Raw genomic sequence first — 17538 nt, 5'->3', positions numbered from 1 at the left:
TAGATTGTCTCCAATTCCATGTGCTCTCATTTTTGTTAACAGTCTCTTATGTGGAACCTTGTCGAATGCTATCAACGTGATCTGATAAAATCTCCAACCAAACTCCCCTGTCTGCTAGAGGAGTGAGGCCTCCACATTGAGCAGCCTCTCACCTCGCTTTGACTCCACACCAGGCCAACCCAGCAATTGACCTGTGGGCTCCTTCAAATATGTGGCTCCATGAACAGGCACCGCAAGATCATGAGGGGGGCTGTAGCCGTTTCTCTGTGAGGCTGAATTTGTCAAATCCACAGCATTGAGTATTTTACATAATTTGAGCTGCAGGGTTGGTTTAGTGAAGGTGCATTTCATTCAATGAAAACGGGCGAGGGTGATGTCATTGGAAGTGAAGTCACAATCGGAGCCATAGCTTTTTAGCATGCGCTGAGAGTGACGTCATCAAGTGGCCCAGCGCATGCACAGGAGGCCGTCACGCGTCAGTTGAAAACCAGAAATATGCACACTGTCACTAATCACTCCGTCAAACTAAACATTGTGGGAGAGAGCTGTGGTGACTGATGGGGCATTGTGTGCGGACCATGGATTGTTTTCAGGTTTATTGGGTAGAAAGTGAGGGGGGGGTGTAGGGTGGTCACCTTTTATGTTACAAAGTGAATAGTGACACTGCGTCCGATGACGTCGTGCTCTCCCTCTCTTATCCCACCTTAGATCTGGATCACATTCTCTTCCCACCCCACCAGCTCTGCTCTCTCGGAGCTCCCCCCTTTCCCTACTGCATCTGCATCCCCTGTTTCCCCCCCACACTTCTGCTCCCCTTCCCCCACTGCTCCCCTTCCCCTCTGCTCGCTCCTGCTTCTGCTCCCCTTTCCCCCTCTGCTCCCCCCGCTTCGTCCCTTCTCCCCTGCTTCTGCTCCCCCTCGCTGCTTCTTCCTTTCCCCCCTGCTTCTCCCCTCCCCCTTCTTCTGTTCCCTGCTTCTCCCCTTCCTCCTCCTGCTGCTTCTTCTCCCCTTCCCCTCGACTTCTGCTCCCCCTCTTCTCCCCTTCCTGCCCTATTTCTGCTTCACCCCTTCTTCTGCTTCCCCCTGCTGCTTCTCCGTTTGCCCTGCTTCCCTTCCTCCGGGCTATGCTCTCCTCCCCCACCTCCTTACGACTACCTGCATCGGCTGCAATTTTGGTGCTCGATCTCCAGTCCACACTTTCAGTGGACGGCAGCGAGGGCAGTTGGGGACCTAAAATACGCATGCGCGACTCAACACGCTCCGGGCCCAAGTGCGCATGTGCTAGTCCCCGGCATTGGTCACAGCGATCTCAGCACAGACTGGGGATTGAACCGGGGACTTGTTTGTATAGCTCAACTATTCATTTAAAAATATAGAAAAACAAGTCAGTGAAGGTATATTCTAACTGTATGTTTTTAGAAGTTACTTTAAAAAATGGTTAAAAATGTTATTTTGCTCAAGGTACTCTCAGACACCTCTAAAACAACTAGTCTCTCTAGTTTCCCTGCCATCTCACCCAATGTCCTCTCAAGCTTATCTCATCCATGAGCCCAACCTTCTGCTCCCTTGACCCCATTTCATTAAACTGAAGACCACTCAACTTCCCTTCTTGGCCCCCAAGCTAGTTGACATTGTAAATGGTTCTCCCTCCTCAGGCACCGTCTCCCTCCCTTTCAAAACTGCCATCATCACTTGCCCTCAAAAATACCTTCTTTCCCCCACTGTCCTTACAAATTACCACCTCATCTCCAACCTCCCTTTCCTCTCCAAAGTCCTTGAACGTGTTCTCACGTTCCTCCTAAATCCACGGCCAACTCTCCCACAGCTCCCTGATTGGGGAGATTCAATTAGGTTTCTGCCTCTGCCACGGCACCAAATCGACCCTAACCAAAGACACAAATGACCTCCTCTGTGACTGTGACCATGGTGCGTTATCTCTCCTCGTCCTCGTCAACCTCTTTCTAGCCTTTTACACAGTTGACCATTCCATCCTCCTCCTTTACCCAGCTCAGTGGGACTGCCCTTACTTTGTTCCACTCTTGTCTATCAGATTGTACCCAGAGCATCTCCAGCAATTGCTTCTCTTCCAGCCGTTGTATTGTTATCTTGTAAGTCCCTCAAGGATCTATCCTTTGACCCCTCCTCTTCTTCATCTACATGCTGCCCTTGATGACATCATCCGCTGGCATGGGGCCAGCTTCTACATATATGCTGACGACTTCCATCTCTGCCTCGCCATCACTTCTCTCGATTCATCCATGCCTTTCTGATGTCAGACTGCTTGTCCGACATCCAGTCTTGGATAAGCTGCAATTTCCTCCAGCTAAATATTGGGAAGACCAAAGACTTCAGCCTAGAAATTCAGCCGCGCAGCGCATGTTTGTCGGGCACTAACCGGTCTACTAAGGTTCCAATATGGCCGGCGGAAAGTGCACGCATAATTCCAGCTGGATGTGTGTCAGCCACCATATTGGTTGGACAAGGGAGCACTAGGCTTCCCCACATGGCAGGCTTCCCCAGGGTGCCAGGTGCCATAGATTGTACCCACATTGCCCTATAACCCTATAGTGCTCTCTATAACCAGCCTGGCATCTTTTTCAAGCAAAAGAGATTCCACTCCCTCAACGTCCAGCTGGTTTACGACCACAGGCAGTGCATCATGCAGGTCTGTGCCCACAATCCTGGCAGCAGTCATGACTCTTTTCTCCTGCACCAGTCCTCTGTGCCACCTTTATTCCAACCAGGCCAGCAAGTCACAGGCTGCTATTGGGCAGCCAGGGCTATCTCTTCCAGACATGCGTAATGACTCTTGTCAGGAAACCATGCATTCTGTCATTGTCTTGAGTGGCCTGCCCAGCCAAATACCGACAATGAAAAGAACAACCAGAATACTATGAATACCACTGTGCTGGAAATTAATTTGTAAAATGTATAAGTTCTTAAAAAACATTATTAAAAATATTGAATACTCAGGAGTGATTATAAGGGAAGTACAGTCCCCACCGCTTATAACGGGCACGTTAGTGCAAATGCGATTTGCCCGCTATACGCAATGGCCAGTATAACGCGGTAGTGCTAATAAATTTAATGCTAATTTTATGCAGGATGTTTATGTTTACCGGATAGCTTTCAAATCTGGGCCATTTATTACAGCTGATAGACTGTAGGTACAAATTCACTGGAAAGGTAAAGAGTTCTCTCTTTGCTTTGGTCAGTCTTTAATGAAGGGAAACCTCCTGCACAGCCATGCAGGTTTTGGTGGAGGATTCTCATCCGAAAATATTAAAATGAAGTCTACTTCAGTAAGGCTCTTTTATTACATTCAGTGCACCTTAATGAGGTGCGAACTGGTGAGTAAGCACAGTTATTTCTGCCCAAAATAAATTGAGCACTTAAGACGTTATAACCGGCAACTTTGAAATTGATGTTAATGCAAATAGATAATGGTTATCGTTTTTTAGCTGATATAAGCGACTGTCCATTTTAAATGTGGATGGTTTAAGTGGTGTGGACTGTAATTGCAAATAAAACTCAGATGATTTCTTACACTACAAGCTCGAGTGGTTTATAATTATTGTATGAACCCTGATATGAAATTACAGCCTTGAAACTACTTCTGATTAGACAACCTGGCTGTGTTGGTGTCATGATGCCAGTGATCCAGATATTCCAGGTTGATGCATAATGATAGCCGCACTATACAATTTAAATTAGTACTGAAAGTTTGTTGTATGATGATAATCCATACTTGATTCCCAGGCTATATATTCCTTTGTTCTTTAATTTTAGTAAAAATGTAAATGTATGCTTTTTTACTAAAATTAGAGAATGGAGGCAAGTATATTCCATAGTTAGTATAATTTAGATAATTTTAAATAGCAGATGGTTGATGGTAGAATTGCAGTATGAGAAATATTACTCCTGTAGCCTACACTTCTTTGATTTCATGACAGGTATAACTCTATGCTTAGAAATTTTAGAGATTGCAACATAGTGGCTAAAACTATTTAGCATTTATTTAGTTTTGCATGAAATGCTGTTATGATCACTATGCTCAGACATTTTATATGTATTCATATGGCATTTGGGTATCTAAATGCTTAATCTAATAAGATAACTCAACATCTTTATGTCTGTGCCAAGCTCTGAACAGATCAATTGCTTGTTGATCGTTCTGGTTCAAGGTCGATAATGGAATTTGCTGATAAATCTCAAATTTGTGTTGTTTTCCAATTTTTCTTTCCTTTAGTCTCTCGTGAAGGAAATATGGTTCCACAATAGCTGGCAGCCTCTGGTCCCTCTCAAGTGGTTATTATGTGCGAGCCTACATAGTTTAATGCTATACCTGTGTAATGCAATAAATTTTGATTTTTTTCATTTGTGTGAAATATCAATCACCTTTGCAGTGAAAAATAAAACAAGAATAATTCAGATCTTTTGCATATTTGCTAATTTTAAAGTTAATTGATTATCATGGTATCATTGTGTGTTGCGGCACAGAAGGAGACCGTTCGGCCCATCGTGCCTGTGCCGGCTCTTTGAAACAGCTATCCAATTATTCCCACTGCCCTGCTATAGTATCATTGTATGTTAATTAACTAGGAATACACAACCCACCTTATCTAATTATTGTCCATATTTTTATGCTTCAGTGAGAAGTGTTCTAGTAAAGCCAGAAGTATCAGGGCTTGAATATGAAGACTCTGAACCTCTTCCACAGGAACCTACGTGAGTATAATGTTTCAACATAGTCTGCTACTAAAACAGATGAATACTCTTTGATTTTCTAATGTTATATTCTTCAGTTCTTTTCCTGCATTTGTAAGAGTGTGAACATTTTCCCTTTAAAGAAACATTTTTACTATAGGGGAGCACCTTAAATGTTAAGTGTTTGCATCTCTCAGTCTCTACATACACTTGGATATAAAAAAGAAGACCTAATTAATAGCTGGAATTGCTCACCAATTTAACTCATGAAACGGGCATTACAAAATGCACTACAATTGATTGTAACCATCGATTTTTTTTTCCCTGTTGAGCAACTATCAATTTCAGAATCTTTTCCAGAAGTTCAAAAATCGGCTCTTGGAACGTTCATGGAAGCTGAGCTCCATGAGCATTTCAATCAGTCTGCCTGTTACAGGACAGTTTTTATTTATGATTGGATGTTCTATCTATTCCTCAAAATCATTAAAGTTCTTGAAACGTTGAGGTCAAGCTTTCATAGATTTATTAAGCATACAGTACATGCAATAGTACTTAAATATGAACTTAAAAGATCGTACTTACACCTGATGGTTGGGGGCTCAAACACATTACAGTTTTGAGCTCAGTATTTCAGGCTGATGAATCTCAGTGCTCATTACATACTGCCACTTTTTATATATTTCTCTTACCCCAACTACATGACAATTCACATGCTTCTACATTATATAATTACATCAAAAGATGCATTTGATTATGCAGCATTCAACACTGGTTTGATTATGTTCTGTCCTTGCAGCTACACTTGTTTGCTACAATTATTGACTTGGGTGAAAATAATTCAACTTTCAAAAACATCTCAGTTTTTAACTCCCTTAACTTGACGACAGAAAACACACTCCTTAACTTTCCAGATTCAGGCTGTGATCTTTCTCAGGCAGGTGCTTATCTTAAGCAAGGGTTCAACACTTCCCTTCTAATGAATAAAATCTCTCTCTCTCTCTCTCTCTCTTCGGTACAAAGGGAGCTTTTCTGCCTGTACTGTGTCTGTGCTGCTGAAGTTTCATCGAGTTACATCGAAACTACAGCACAGAAACAGGCCATCCAGCCCAACTGGTCTTTGTCAGCATTTATGCTCCACACGAGCCTCCTCCCTCCCAACTTCATCTAACCCTATCAGGATATCCTTCTATTCTTTACTCCTTCATGTGCTTATTTAGCTTCCCCTTAAATGCATCTATGCTATTTGCCTCAACTACTCCTTGTAGTAGTGCATTTCACATTCTTACCACTCCTTTCTTACCTATATCTCCTATTAACTTGTCTCATTAAGCAGATGGTTACTTCATGTTAAAATCTACCAATGTTGTAAGGGTCATTCTCAATTCTAAAAATCAATGGTCACTACCTTAGAATTGCTGTATACTTGTAACTATTTTAAGATATTAAGACTCATACTTCCCCACCTATCAAGCAAAGGCTAAAGGCTAAAATTACTAGGATCATAGGAACAGGAGTAAGCCATTCAGCCCCTCGAGCCTGTTCCGCCATTCAATGAGATCATGGCTGATTTGTATCCTAACTCCATCCACCAGTCTTGGCTCCATATCCCTCAATACTCTTGGCTAGCAAAAATCTATCGATCTCAGCTTTAAAATTATTAATTTTAATTTTTGTGGGAGAGAGTTCCACACTTCTACCACCCTTTGCGTGAAGAAGTGTTTCCTAACTTATCTTCTGAATGGTCTGGCTCTGATTTTAAGGTTATGTCCCCTTGTCCTAGACTCCCCCACCAGCAGGAAAAGTTTCTCTCTATCTACCCTATCAATTCCTTTCAAAATCCTAAAAACCTCAATCAGATCACCCCTTAACCTTCCATATTCCAGGGAATAAAGCCTAGTTTATTTAATCTCGCCTGATAATTTAACTCTTATATTTTACTTTATATTGTAGTAATTTAAAGCAGAACTCAAGTTAATCTGATTAACCCTTTCCTTATACTGCCAGTAAACTCAGTACTGTGGAAAATGTAAAACAAAAGGCCTGTAAAGTGGCAATAAAAGAAGGCCTTTAACACTATTAGGGACTTAAAAAATCTGTCGACTTAAGTACGCCAGAATTTATGTTGATGTCGACATAAATGGTAAGTTTTTGGTTTAAAGTGCGGAGAAGGGACTCGTACTTCACTTTTTTGACGACATAAATGCGTGGGACAGTAATAACCTAAACACGCTCATGGCCCATATAGGGCCTGATGCTGTCGCTCACTGAAGGTTATGGGAAAGGGCTACTGACAAAGGATAATGGGAACATTTAAAGGGATGTTACTAGTTGATCGCCTATAATGTTGCACTTCGGGAGACAAAACCAAATGTAGTCTTCAGGTAAAGTGAGATTAGATTGGAGGGATAATTAGACCAGGGCTCATAGATGTAATTCAGTCCTCATTTTAAAGTCATGCATTCTGCCCTTACTTGGTATAATATTTTGATTATATATGATAATTTATTACAGTTACATAGCAAAGATTGTGACAGTTTGAGAAGCAGAGAAGTAGAGTTGGTTGGAACATAGGAGTTTCTATGCAGTACAGCCTGAGGAGCTGGGAGATGTAAAACAGGTACGACAGTGTAACCACTGGTGGCAGGGTGTAATTACAATATGACACGTTTACAGAAGCGGTTTTCATTATTAATGTGGATTTTCAAAAGACATTCAATAAGGTGCCACATAAAAGGTTGTTACACAAGATAAGGGCTCATGGGGTTGGGGGAACACGTTGGGATGGAGGATTGGTTAACGGACAGAAAACAGAGAATAGGGATAAACGGGTCATTTTCAGGCTGGCAGGCTGTAACTGGTGGGGTGCCGCAAGGATCGGTGCTTGGGCCTCTGCTATTTACAATCTATATTAATGGCTTAGATGAAGGGACCGAGTGTAATGTATCCAAGTTTGTTGACGATACAAAGCTTGGTGGGAAAGTAAGCTGTGAGGAGGACACAAAGAGTCTGCAAACGGATACTTTGAAAGTTCTTTATCTGAATGCACGTAGCATTCGTAACAAAATGGACGAGTTAACGGCACAAATAACTACGTATGGGTATGATCTTGTGGCCATTACAGAAACATGGCTGCAGGGTGACAACGACTGGGAATTAAATATGCCAGGTTATTTAACAATCAGGAAGGACAGGCAGGAAGGAAGGGGAGGTGGGGTGGCTATGTTAGTAAAGGAAGGAATCACTGTAATACAGAGAAATGATATTGGGACAAAGGATCAGGATAATGAAACAGTTTGGGTAGAGATAGGGAATAATAAAGGGAAAAAAACACTAGTGGGCATAGTATATAGGCCTCCTAATAGTTGCAACTCTGCTGGAAGAAGTATTAATCAGGAAATAGTCAGGGCATGTAATAAGGGAACAGCCATAATTATGGGGGATTTTAAGTATCATATTAACTGGACAAATCAAATTGGGCAGGGCAGCCTTGAGGAAGAGTTTATTGAGTGTATTAGGGATGGATTTCTTGAGCAGTATGTAACTGATCCTACAAGGGGGAAAGCAACCTTGGACCTGGTCCTGTGTAATGAGCCAGGATTAATTAATAATGTCCTAGTTAAGGATCCCATTGGAATGAGTGACCATAACATGGTTACATTCCATATCCAATTAGAGGGTGAGAAGGTTGGTTCTCAAACAAGCGTACTGAGCTTGAATAAAGGAGACTATGATGGTATGAGAGCGGAATTGATTAAAGTGGACTGGGAAAATAGATTAAAGGGTAAGACGGTACATGAGTAGTGGTGTTCATTCAAGGAGTTATTTTACAACTTTCAAAAAAAAAATATTCCACTGAGGAAAAAAGGGTGTAAAAGAAATGACAGCCATCCGTGGCTAAGTAAAGAAATTAAAGACAGTATCCGACTAAAAACAAGGACATATAAGGTAGCCAAACTTAGTGTGAGGATAGAAGATTGGGAAGTCTTCAAAAGACAGCAAAAAGTAACTAAAGGATTGATGAAGAAAGGGAAGATAGATTATGAAAATAAATTAGCAAAAAATATAAAAACAGATAGCAAGAGTTTCTTTGGTTATATAAAAAGAAAAAGGGTGGCTAAGGCAAACGTAGGTCCCTTAGAGGATGAGACCGGGAAATTAATGGTGGGAAACATGGAGATGGCAAAAATGCTGAACAAATATTTTGTTTCAGTCTTTACGGTAGAGGACACTAAGAATATCCCAACACTGGACAAACAGGGGGCTCGAGGGGGGGAGGAGCTAAATACGATTAAAATCACTAAGGAATTGGTACTCAGTAAAATAATGGGACTCAAGGCGGATAAATCCCCTGGACCTGATGGCTTACATCTGAGGGTCTTGAGGGAAGTGGCAGTAGGGATTGTGGATGCTTTGGTAATAATTTTCCAAAATTCTCTGGACTCGGCAAAGGTCCCGGCAGATTGGAAAACTGCTAATGTAACACCCTTATTTAAAAAGGGTAGTAGGCAGAAGGCTGGAAATTATAGACCAGTTAGCCTAACATCTGTGGTGGGTAAAATTTTGGAGTCTATTATTAAGGAGACAGTAGCGGAACATTTGGATAAACATAATTTAATAGGACAAAGTCAGCATGGCTTTACGAAGGGGAAGTCATGTCTGACAAATCTGCTTGAGTTCTTTGAGGATATAACGTACAGGGTGGATAAAGGGGAACCAGTGGACGTAGTGTATTTGGACTTCCAGAAGGCATTCGACAAGGTGCCACATAAAAGATTATTGCTCAAGATAAAGAATCACTGGATTGGGGGTAATATTCTGGCATGGGTGGAGGATTGGTTATCTAACAGGAAGCAGAGAGTTGGGATAAACGGTTCATTCTCGGACTGGCAACCAGTAGCCAGTGGTGTTCCGCAGGGGTCGGTGCTGGGTCCCCAACTCTTTACAATCTATATTAACGATTTGGAGGAGGGGACCAAGTATAACATATCAAAGTTTGCAGATGATACAAAGATGGGAGGGAAAGTGGAGAGTGAGGAGGACATAAAAAACCTACAGGGGGATATAGACAGTCTGGGTGAGTGGGTGGAGATTTGGCAGATGCAATACAATATTGGAAAATGTGAGGTTATGCACTTTGGCAGGAAAAATCAGAGAGCAAGTTATTATCTTAAAGGCGAGAAACTGGAAAGTATTGCAGTACAAAGGGATCTGGGGGTCCTAGTGCAAGAAGATCAAAAAGTTAGTTTGCAGGTGCAGCAGGTGATCAAGAAGGCCAACGGAATGTTGGCTTTTATTGCTCGGGGGATAGAATATAAAAACAGGGAGGTATTGCTGCAGTTATATAAGGTATTGGTGAGACTGCACCTGGAATACTGCATACAGTTTTGGTGTCCATACTTAAGAAAGGACATACTTGCTCTCGAGGCAGTACAAAGAAGGTTCACTCGGTTAATCCCGGGGATGAGGGGGCGGACATATGAGGAGAGGTTGAGTAGATTGGGACTCTACTCATTGGAGTTCAGAAGAATGAGAGGCGATCTTATTGAAACATATAAGATTGTGAAGGGGCTTGATCGGGTGGATGCGGTAAGGATGTTCCCAAGGATGGGTGAAACTAGAACTAGGGGGCATAATCTTAGAATAAGGGGCTGCTCTTTCAAAACTGAGATGAGGAGAAACTTCTTCGCTCAGAGGGTAGTAGGTCTGTGGAATTTGCTGCCTCAGGAAGCTGTGGAAGCTACATCATTAAATAAATTTAAAACGGAAATCGACAGTTTCCTAGAAGTAAAGGGAATTAGGGGTTACGGGGAGCGGGCAGGAAATTGGACATGAATTTAGATTTGAGGTTAGGATCAGATCAGCCATGATCTTATTGAATGGCGGAGCAGGCTCGAGGGGCCGATTGGCCTACTCCTGCTCCTATTTCTTATGTTCTTATATAGACAGGTTAAGTGAGTGGGCAAGAAGGTGGCAGATGGATATAATATGGGGAAATGTGAGGTTATTCACTTTGGTAGGAAAAATAGAAAAACAGAATATTTTTTAAATGACGAGAAACTATTAAATGTTGGTGTCCAGAGAGACTTGGGTGCCCTTGTACAAGAAACGCAAAAAGTTATCATGCATGAACAGCAAGCAATTAGGAAGGCAAATGGAATGTTGGCCTTTATTGCATGGGGGGTTGGAGTACAAAAGTAAGGATGTCTTACTACAATTGTACAGGGCTTTGGTGAGATCTCACATGGAGTACTGTGTACAGTTTTGGTCTCCTTATCTAAGGAAGGATATACTTGCCTTAGAGGCGGTGCACCGAAGGTTCACTAGATTAATTCCTGGGATGAGAGGGTTGACCTATGAGGAGAGGTCGAGTAGAATGGGCCTATATTCTCTGGAGTTTAGAAGAATGAGAGGTGATCTAATTGAAACATATAAGTTTATGAGCGGGCTTGACATGGTAGATGCTGAACATAGGAACATAGAAACAGGAGTAGGCCATTCAGCCCCTCGAGCCCGCTCCACCATTTGATAAGATCATGGCTAACCTGTGATATAACTCCATATACCTGCTTTTGGCCCATATCCCTTAATACCTTTGGTTGGCAAAAAGCTATCTATCTCAGATTTAAAATTAGCAATTGAGCTAGCATCAATTGCCGTTTGCGGAAGAGAGTTCCAAACTTCTACCACCCTTTGTGTGTAGAAATGTTTTCTAATCTCACTCCTGAAAGGTCTGATTCTAATTTTTAGACTGTGCCCCCTAGTCCTAGAATCCCCAACCAGCGGAAATAGTTTCTCTCTATCCACCCTATCTGTTCCCCTTAATATCTTATAAACTTCGATCAGATCACCCCTTAACCATCTAAACTCCAGAGAATACAACCCCAATTTGTGTAATCTCTCCTCGTAACTTAACCCTTGAAGTCCGGGTATCATTCCAGTAAACCTACGCTGCACTCCCTCCAAGACCAATATTTCCTTCCGAAGGTGCGGTGCCCAGAACTGCTCACAGTACTCCAGGTGCGGTCTAACCAGGGTTTTGTATAGCTGCAGCATAACTTCTTCCCCCTTGTACTCTAGTCCTCTAGATGTAAAGGCCAGTATTGATTATTTTCTGCACCTGTTCATGACACTTCAATGATCTATGTACCTGAACCCCTAAGTCCCTTTGGACATCCACTGTTTTTAACTTTTTACCATTTAGAAAGTACCCTGTTCTATCCTTTTTTGATCCAAAGTGGATGACCTCACATTTGTCTACATTGAATTCCATTTGCCACAGTTTTGCCCATTCACCTAATCTATCAATATCCCTTTGTAATTTTATGTTTTCATCTACACTGCTTACAATGCCACCAATCTTTGTGTCATCGGCAAACTTAGAAATGAGACTTTCTATGCCTTCATCAAAGTCGATAATAAATATTGTGAATAATTGAGGCCCCAAGACAGATCCCTGCAGGACTCCACTAGTCACATCCTGCCAATGTGAGTACCTACCCATTATCCCTACTCACTGTCGCCTTTCGCTCAGCCAACTTCCTAACCAAGTCCTTTTCCCTCTATACCAGGGGCTTCTATCTTAGCTAACAGTCTCTTATGTGGGACTTTATCAAATGCCTTCTGGAAGTCCATATAAATAACATCCATTGACATTTCCCTGTCCACTACTTTAGTCACCTCTTCAAAAAATTCAATCAGGTTTGTCAGGCACGACCTACCTTTCACAAATCTATGCTGGCTCTCTCTGATTAACTGAAAATTCTCAAGGTGTTCAGTCACCCTATCCTTAATTATAGACTCCAGCATTTTCCCCACAACAGATGTTAGGCTAACTGGTCTATAATTCCTTGGTTTCCCTCTCTCTCCTTTCTTAAAAAGCAGAGTGACGTGCAATTTTCCAATCTAGAGGGACAGTTCCTGAATCTAGAGAACTTTGAAAGATTATAGTTAGGGCATCTGCAATGTGCTGATCTACTTCCTTTGAAACCCTGGGATGGAAACCATCTGGTCCTGGGGATTTGTCACTCTTTAGTGCTATTATTTTCTTAGTTACTGTTGTTTTACTTATGTTAATTTTATTGAGTCCCTGTCCCCGATTCAATATTAGTTTTCTTGGGATTTCCGGCATGCTATCCTCTTTTTCTACTGTAAATACTGCTGCAAAGTAATTATTCAACATGTCTGCCATTTCCCCATTGTCAATGACAATATCCCTACTTTCAGTTTTAAGGGGCCAACACTGCTCCTAACCACCCTCTTTTTCCTAATATAACTATAAAAGCTCTTCGTATTGGTTTTGATATCCCTTGCGAGTTTCTTTTCATACTCTCTTTTTGTAGCTCTTACTATCTGTTTTGTGACCCATTGTTGATCTTTGTATTTTTCCCATTCGCCGGGATCTGTGCCATTTTTTGCCTTTTTGTATGCCCTTTCCTTATGTCTTATACTGTCCCATACCTCTTTAGTTGTCCATGGCTGTTTTTTTTGGCAAGTAGAGTTCTTGCTCCTCAGGGGTATAAACGATGCTGAGAAGTTGTTTCCCCTGGCTGGAGAATCTAGAACTAGGGGGCATAGTCGCAGGATAAGGGGTCGGCCATTTAAGACTGAGATGAGGAGGAATTTCTTCACTCAGAGGGTTGTGAATCTTTGCAATTCTCTACCCCAGAGGGCTGTTGATGCTGAATCGTTGAATATATTCAAGGCTGAGATAGACAGATTTCTGGACCCTAGGGGAATGAAGGGATATGGGGATCGGGCAGGAAAGTGGAGTTGAGGTCGAAGATCAACCATGATCTGATTGAATGGTGGAGCAGGCTCGAGGGGCCATGTGGCCTAGTCCTGCTCCTATTTCTTATGTTCTTTTTAGGAATTTATAAAGAGAAAAGTTGACAGTAGGAAGTGAGGTTTTGTAGACCTAAGATGTTTCATTTATTACGTAGATATCAGAGCCTTTCCAAAGGCTGTGTGGGGCAAAAAAAGTAGCTGACATTACCCTGCGTCTGGCACAATAATGTGAAGGCAGGAAATCGGTTTGTGAGCTAATGATAGAGCAGCACAGCTGCTTGATGGTTGGTAAAATAGAGTTGTTGCATGTGATTGATGCAAGGAAGGCTGCCCTGTTTGCTACTTCAGGGCACCCTTCCCAGAGGGCAGCAGGCCTGGCAAGAGGTGGCAGCCAGGCTCAATCTTGCATGGACTAACCACAAAACCTGGGAACAGAGGTGGAAGAACATTGCACATCATAAGGAAGTGGGCGACATAAGACTACATAATGCATGCATGTTCTAAAGTTTTGTCGGGAAACCTGTTGCACATTGCATGCCCATGCCAATCCCTCACATAACCTTACAGTCTTTGCATTGCTGATAGAAAGAAAAAGAAAGACTTGCATTTATGTGTTGCCTTTCATGACCTCAGGATGTCCCAAAGTGCTTTACCCCCAATGAAGTACTTTTGAAGTGTAGTCACTGTTGTAATGTAGGAATAGCGGCAGCCAATTCATGCACAGCAAACTCCCACAATGTGATAATGACCAGATCATCAGTTTTTTAGTGGTGTTGAACGTTGGCAGCCATACTATATCCATTGGGAATACCGTACAGCTATGAATTACAATTAAACTCATGGCGGCTCATATGTTCAAAAAGCTCAACTGTAGCACAGCCTTGATGCATGATCACTTAATGACTCCCCACGTTGGCTGCAGTTTCGGCACATACTTATCACTGAGCACGCACTCCTTCAGCTCACAACATGTTAACATTACTTCTCTGCTTGCATGACAAGATGGCGCTTATTATAAGGGGACAGACCTGCACAGAAAGTAGAGCTAACTCCCTTGGAGGAGGCCACCTTGAAGAACTTTGCCAAAAAGAACATCAAGAGGTTAAAAGTAGATGAAGCCACAGGCCTTTGGGAAAGATTGGGGGCTGTGTGCTTCTGCAATTCAGTTCTTATATCTTGCCCCCTTTCTCACTACCACACAAATAACACATGCATATCTTTTAATGCAAATTTTGTTGGAAGGTGTCTCTTGTTATTAGCAGCTGGCCAGAGACTGCCATTGGGCCAGGATAAGACAGCACTTCACAACACCCTGCATTGCTCTCACCAACATTTTCAAGCACTAGGCTCATTTCCCAGAAGAAACAGTTACTAAGCACGATAGATAGCCGTGGGTAAGTCACTGGTGGTGATAGAGGAGGGGTGGTAACCAGCTGGTCACTATCAGGGACCCCTGTACTTTAGGAGATGCAGCTGTGTTGTAACATATGAACAATAACAGACAGGAAAAGACCCTCTGATCCATCCAGCCTGTCCCGCACAACTGCAATGCCTTGTGCATCACAATATGTACACTCCTCACCCCACCCAAAAGCCATGTAATTTCCTGGGAGATGCGAAAAACCAGTTAAATATTAAATAAACCAGGCCAATTAGGGAACAACAAATCTGCAAAATTCCTCTCCGACCCCCTTAGGTGATCGAAACTAGTCCAGGAGACCACCCTGGCCCTGATTAATGCCATACATTGGGCAGCTGTGTCATACTCCTGTGTTAACCAACAGGAAAGGATAGAAAATAATTTGTCAAAGGATGCACTTTGCTGGATGCAGTGGTGCATCCTTAGGTGATATTAACATTGATATTGTGGGAGATAGCTTAAAGATTCCATCTTCTTTAAGGATCTTCCTATTCTCTGGAACTCTTGGAAAGAATTTTTACACTGTCAGTTTCTCTGTGATATTGGTAATGATGATTCTGTTGCTTCTTTCACTATTTAAACATTTCCTCTATGCTTGATCCAGAAAACACAAGAAAAATACATTAAACATTAGCTGAAATTTAAACAAAAAGTCATATTACAAACACTACCTAATGAAGCAAAGACATCACAAATACTTTCCCTCTGGCATCTTAAATTGGTTCTTTAATGCAGGATTATAATGCTAGATTGGGCTTGCTAAAGTTTGCTGCAAGCTTGCTTAATCAGGCTGCCACTCAAAAGGACCAAGAACCACTGGCATGGGCATACAGTTCTAGTGGAAATATGTGCATGGCTCATTGTTAGTGAGGACTGGTCTGCACTGCCAGTCACAATTTCCAGTCCCTGCTCACCCAAATCCTGTTGGCAGTTGTGATGCTGGCTAGTAGAAAATTCACCCTGATGAGTAGGGACTTTTTGTCCTGGGTTTTGTACTTATGTTTTTTCTATTTTGTGTAATATTTTACTTTCACTACACTGAACCTTTAATTTACTTAGATTTTAACCTTTCTGTTATTTAGAGGTCTAGACTTCTCTCAACCCTGGCATGAGAGCTTTGTAAAAGCTAGAGAGGAGATCAAGAAAAATCTCTACATCCTTCATCCAGTCTTGCAGGCAGTTCTGGATTTGGGTTACAACACTTTTTCCAAACTGCTCCTTGTGAATGTGTCTGATTGTAGGTAGGAAGAAGTATCTTTTAATGTTAAGATTCACTTTATTTTGTAATATGGCATTTTCAAATCTGATTTCATGGCCAATTATAGTACTAGCTTTACAAAAGTTAAAAAAAACATTTAAAAAAAAATTCATAGTGATTTTGCAGAAACTGAAATGAAGTTTTGAGCCTTGTTACTGTGTATCTGTCTACTTTGAGATTGAAATATTAATTAGTATAGACATAAATAAGTATCATATGTAGATTTAATAAATGTAACGTAGCAACCACTTGTACATGTGTGTTTACTAATACTTGAATTTAAATAGCACATTATCATTTCAAAATGTATGGTGCATAGCCTGTTATGTAGCCAACAATGCCTCAAAACACTGAGATGAATGACCAGTTATTTTTTTTTAAAAGGAAGGATTGTTGTGCAGCACGCCAATAGAACTTCCAGCTTCTGTTCAAATTGTGCCATGAGTTATTTAATGTCTATCTGATACCAGCAGGGAAAGCCCTTCTGATACTTCTAATGATGCAACACTCCCTTCGTAATACACAGGGGTGATAGCCTAGATTATGAGCTCAAACTATGGTATGAGGTTCAAACCTACAAACTTCTGACCCAGGGGCAATAATGCTATCAACTGAGCCAAACAACAAGCCAGTTTATTAATACTTACTTTAGTTGTTTCTTGATTCTTCTAATCCAAATAACATTTCCTATCCGGCCACAATTTCACTTTATGTATGTTTTTCCCCGTTACAATTTCATTTGGACAAAATAAAAATTTACCAGATTCTCAAAAAAAGAAACTCAGCAGCCAAAATACAAAAATCTATTATAATAGTATGGCATTACAAGGAAATCAGCAAAAGAACCGGAGGCAACATGAGGAAAACATTTTCTACGCAGCGAGTTGTTATGATCTGGAATGCACTGCCTGATAGGGTGGTGGAAGCAGATTTAATAATAATTTTCAAAAGGAAATTGGATAAATATTTGAAGGGGAAACATTTGCAGGGCTATGGGGAAAGAGCAGGGGAATGGGACCAATTGGATAGCTCTTTCAAAGAGCCAGCACAAGCACAATGGGCCGAATGGCCGCCTTCTGTGCTGTATGATTCTATGGAATTTTAAAATCTCTATGGTCACACTGTCGCACTTACACTCTGAAGCTGCTCATAGTACGTAAGTTGATCTCCTATATTAGCTATAAACAAAAACAACTTATCCAATAATTTTATGCTACCTCCAGCTTACTAGATGAAAACATTAGTTCAATAAAACATCTGAATAGATTTTTTTTTTGCTAAATTTTCACATTAATTTATTTTCCCACATTTTTAACCATGCACAACTCTGCACACCATTCTGCAGGTTATGAGACATTGGGCTCGTTTTC

At 41.5% G+C, this 17538-nt stretch overlaps 1 protein-coding gene across 1 annotated transcript in view; it reads left to right on the top strand.

Annotated features, from left to right (window-relative positions):
• Positions 1-17538, top strand: part of dnah12 (dynein, axonemal, heavy chain 12) — a 239166-nt gene that overhangs the window by 17121 nt on the left and 204507 nt on the right. Inside the window, exons 6-7 of the mRNA XM_067998764.1 lie at positions 4652-4727; positions 15993-16151. Of these exons, the coding sequence (XP_067854865.1) occupies positions 4652-4727; positions 15993-16151 (235 nt within the window). The remainder of the gene's footprint in view (positions 1-4651; positions 4728-15992; positions 16152-17538) is intronic.

Source organism: Heptranchias perlo, chromosome 17 (assembly GCF_035084215.1).
Source record: "Heptranchias perlo isolate sHepPer1 chromosome 17, sHepPer1.hap1, whole genome shotgun sequence".
Classification (NCBI taxonomy): Eukaryota; Metazoa; Chordata; class Chondrichthyes; order Hexanchiformes; family Hexanchidae; genus Heptranchias; species Heptranchias perlo.
The sequence above is the reverse complement of the archived record's forward strand: the minus strand, read 5'-3'. Positions and strand labels throughout refer to the sequence as shown.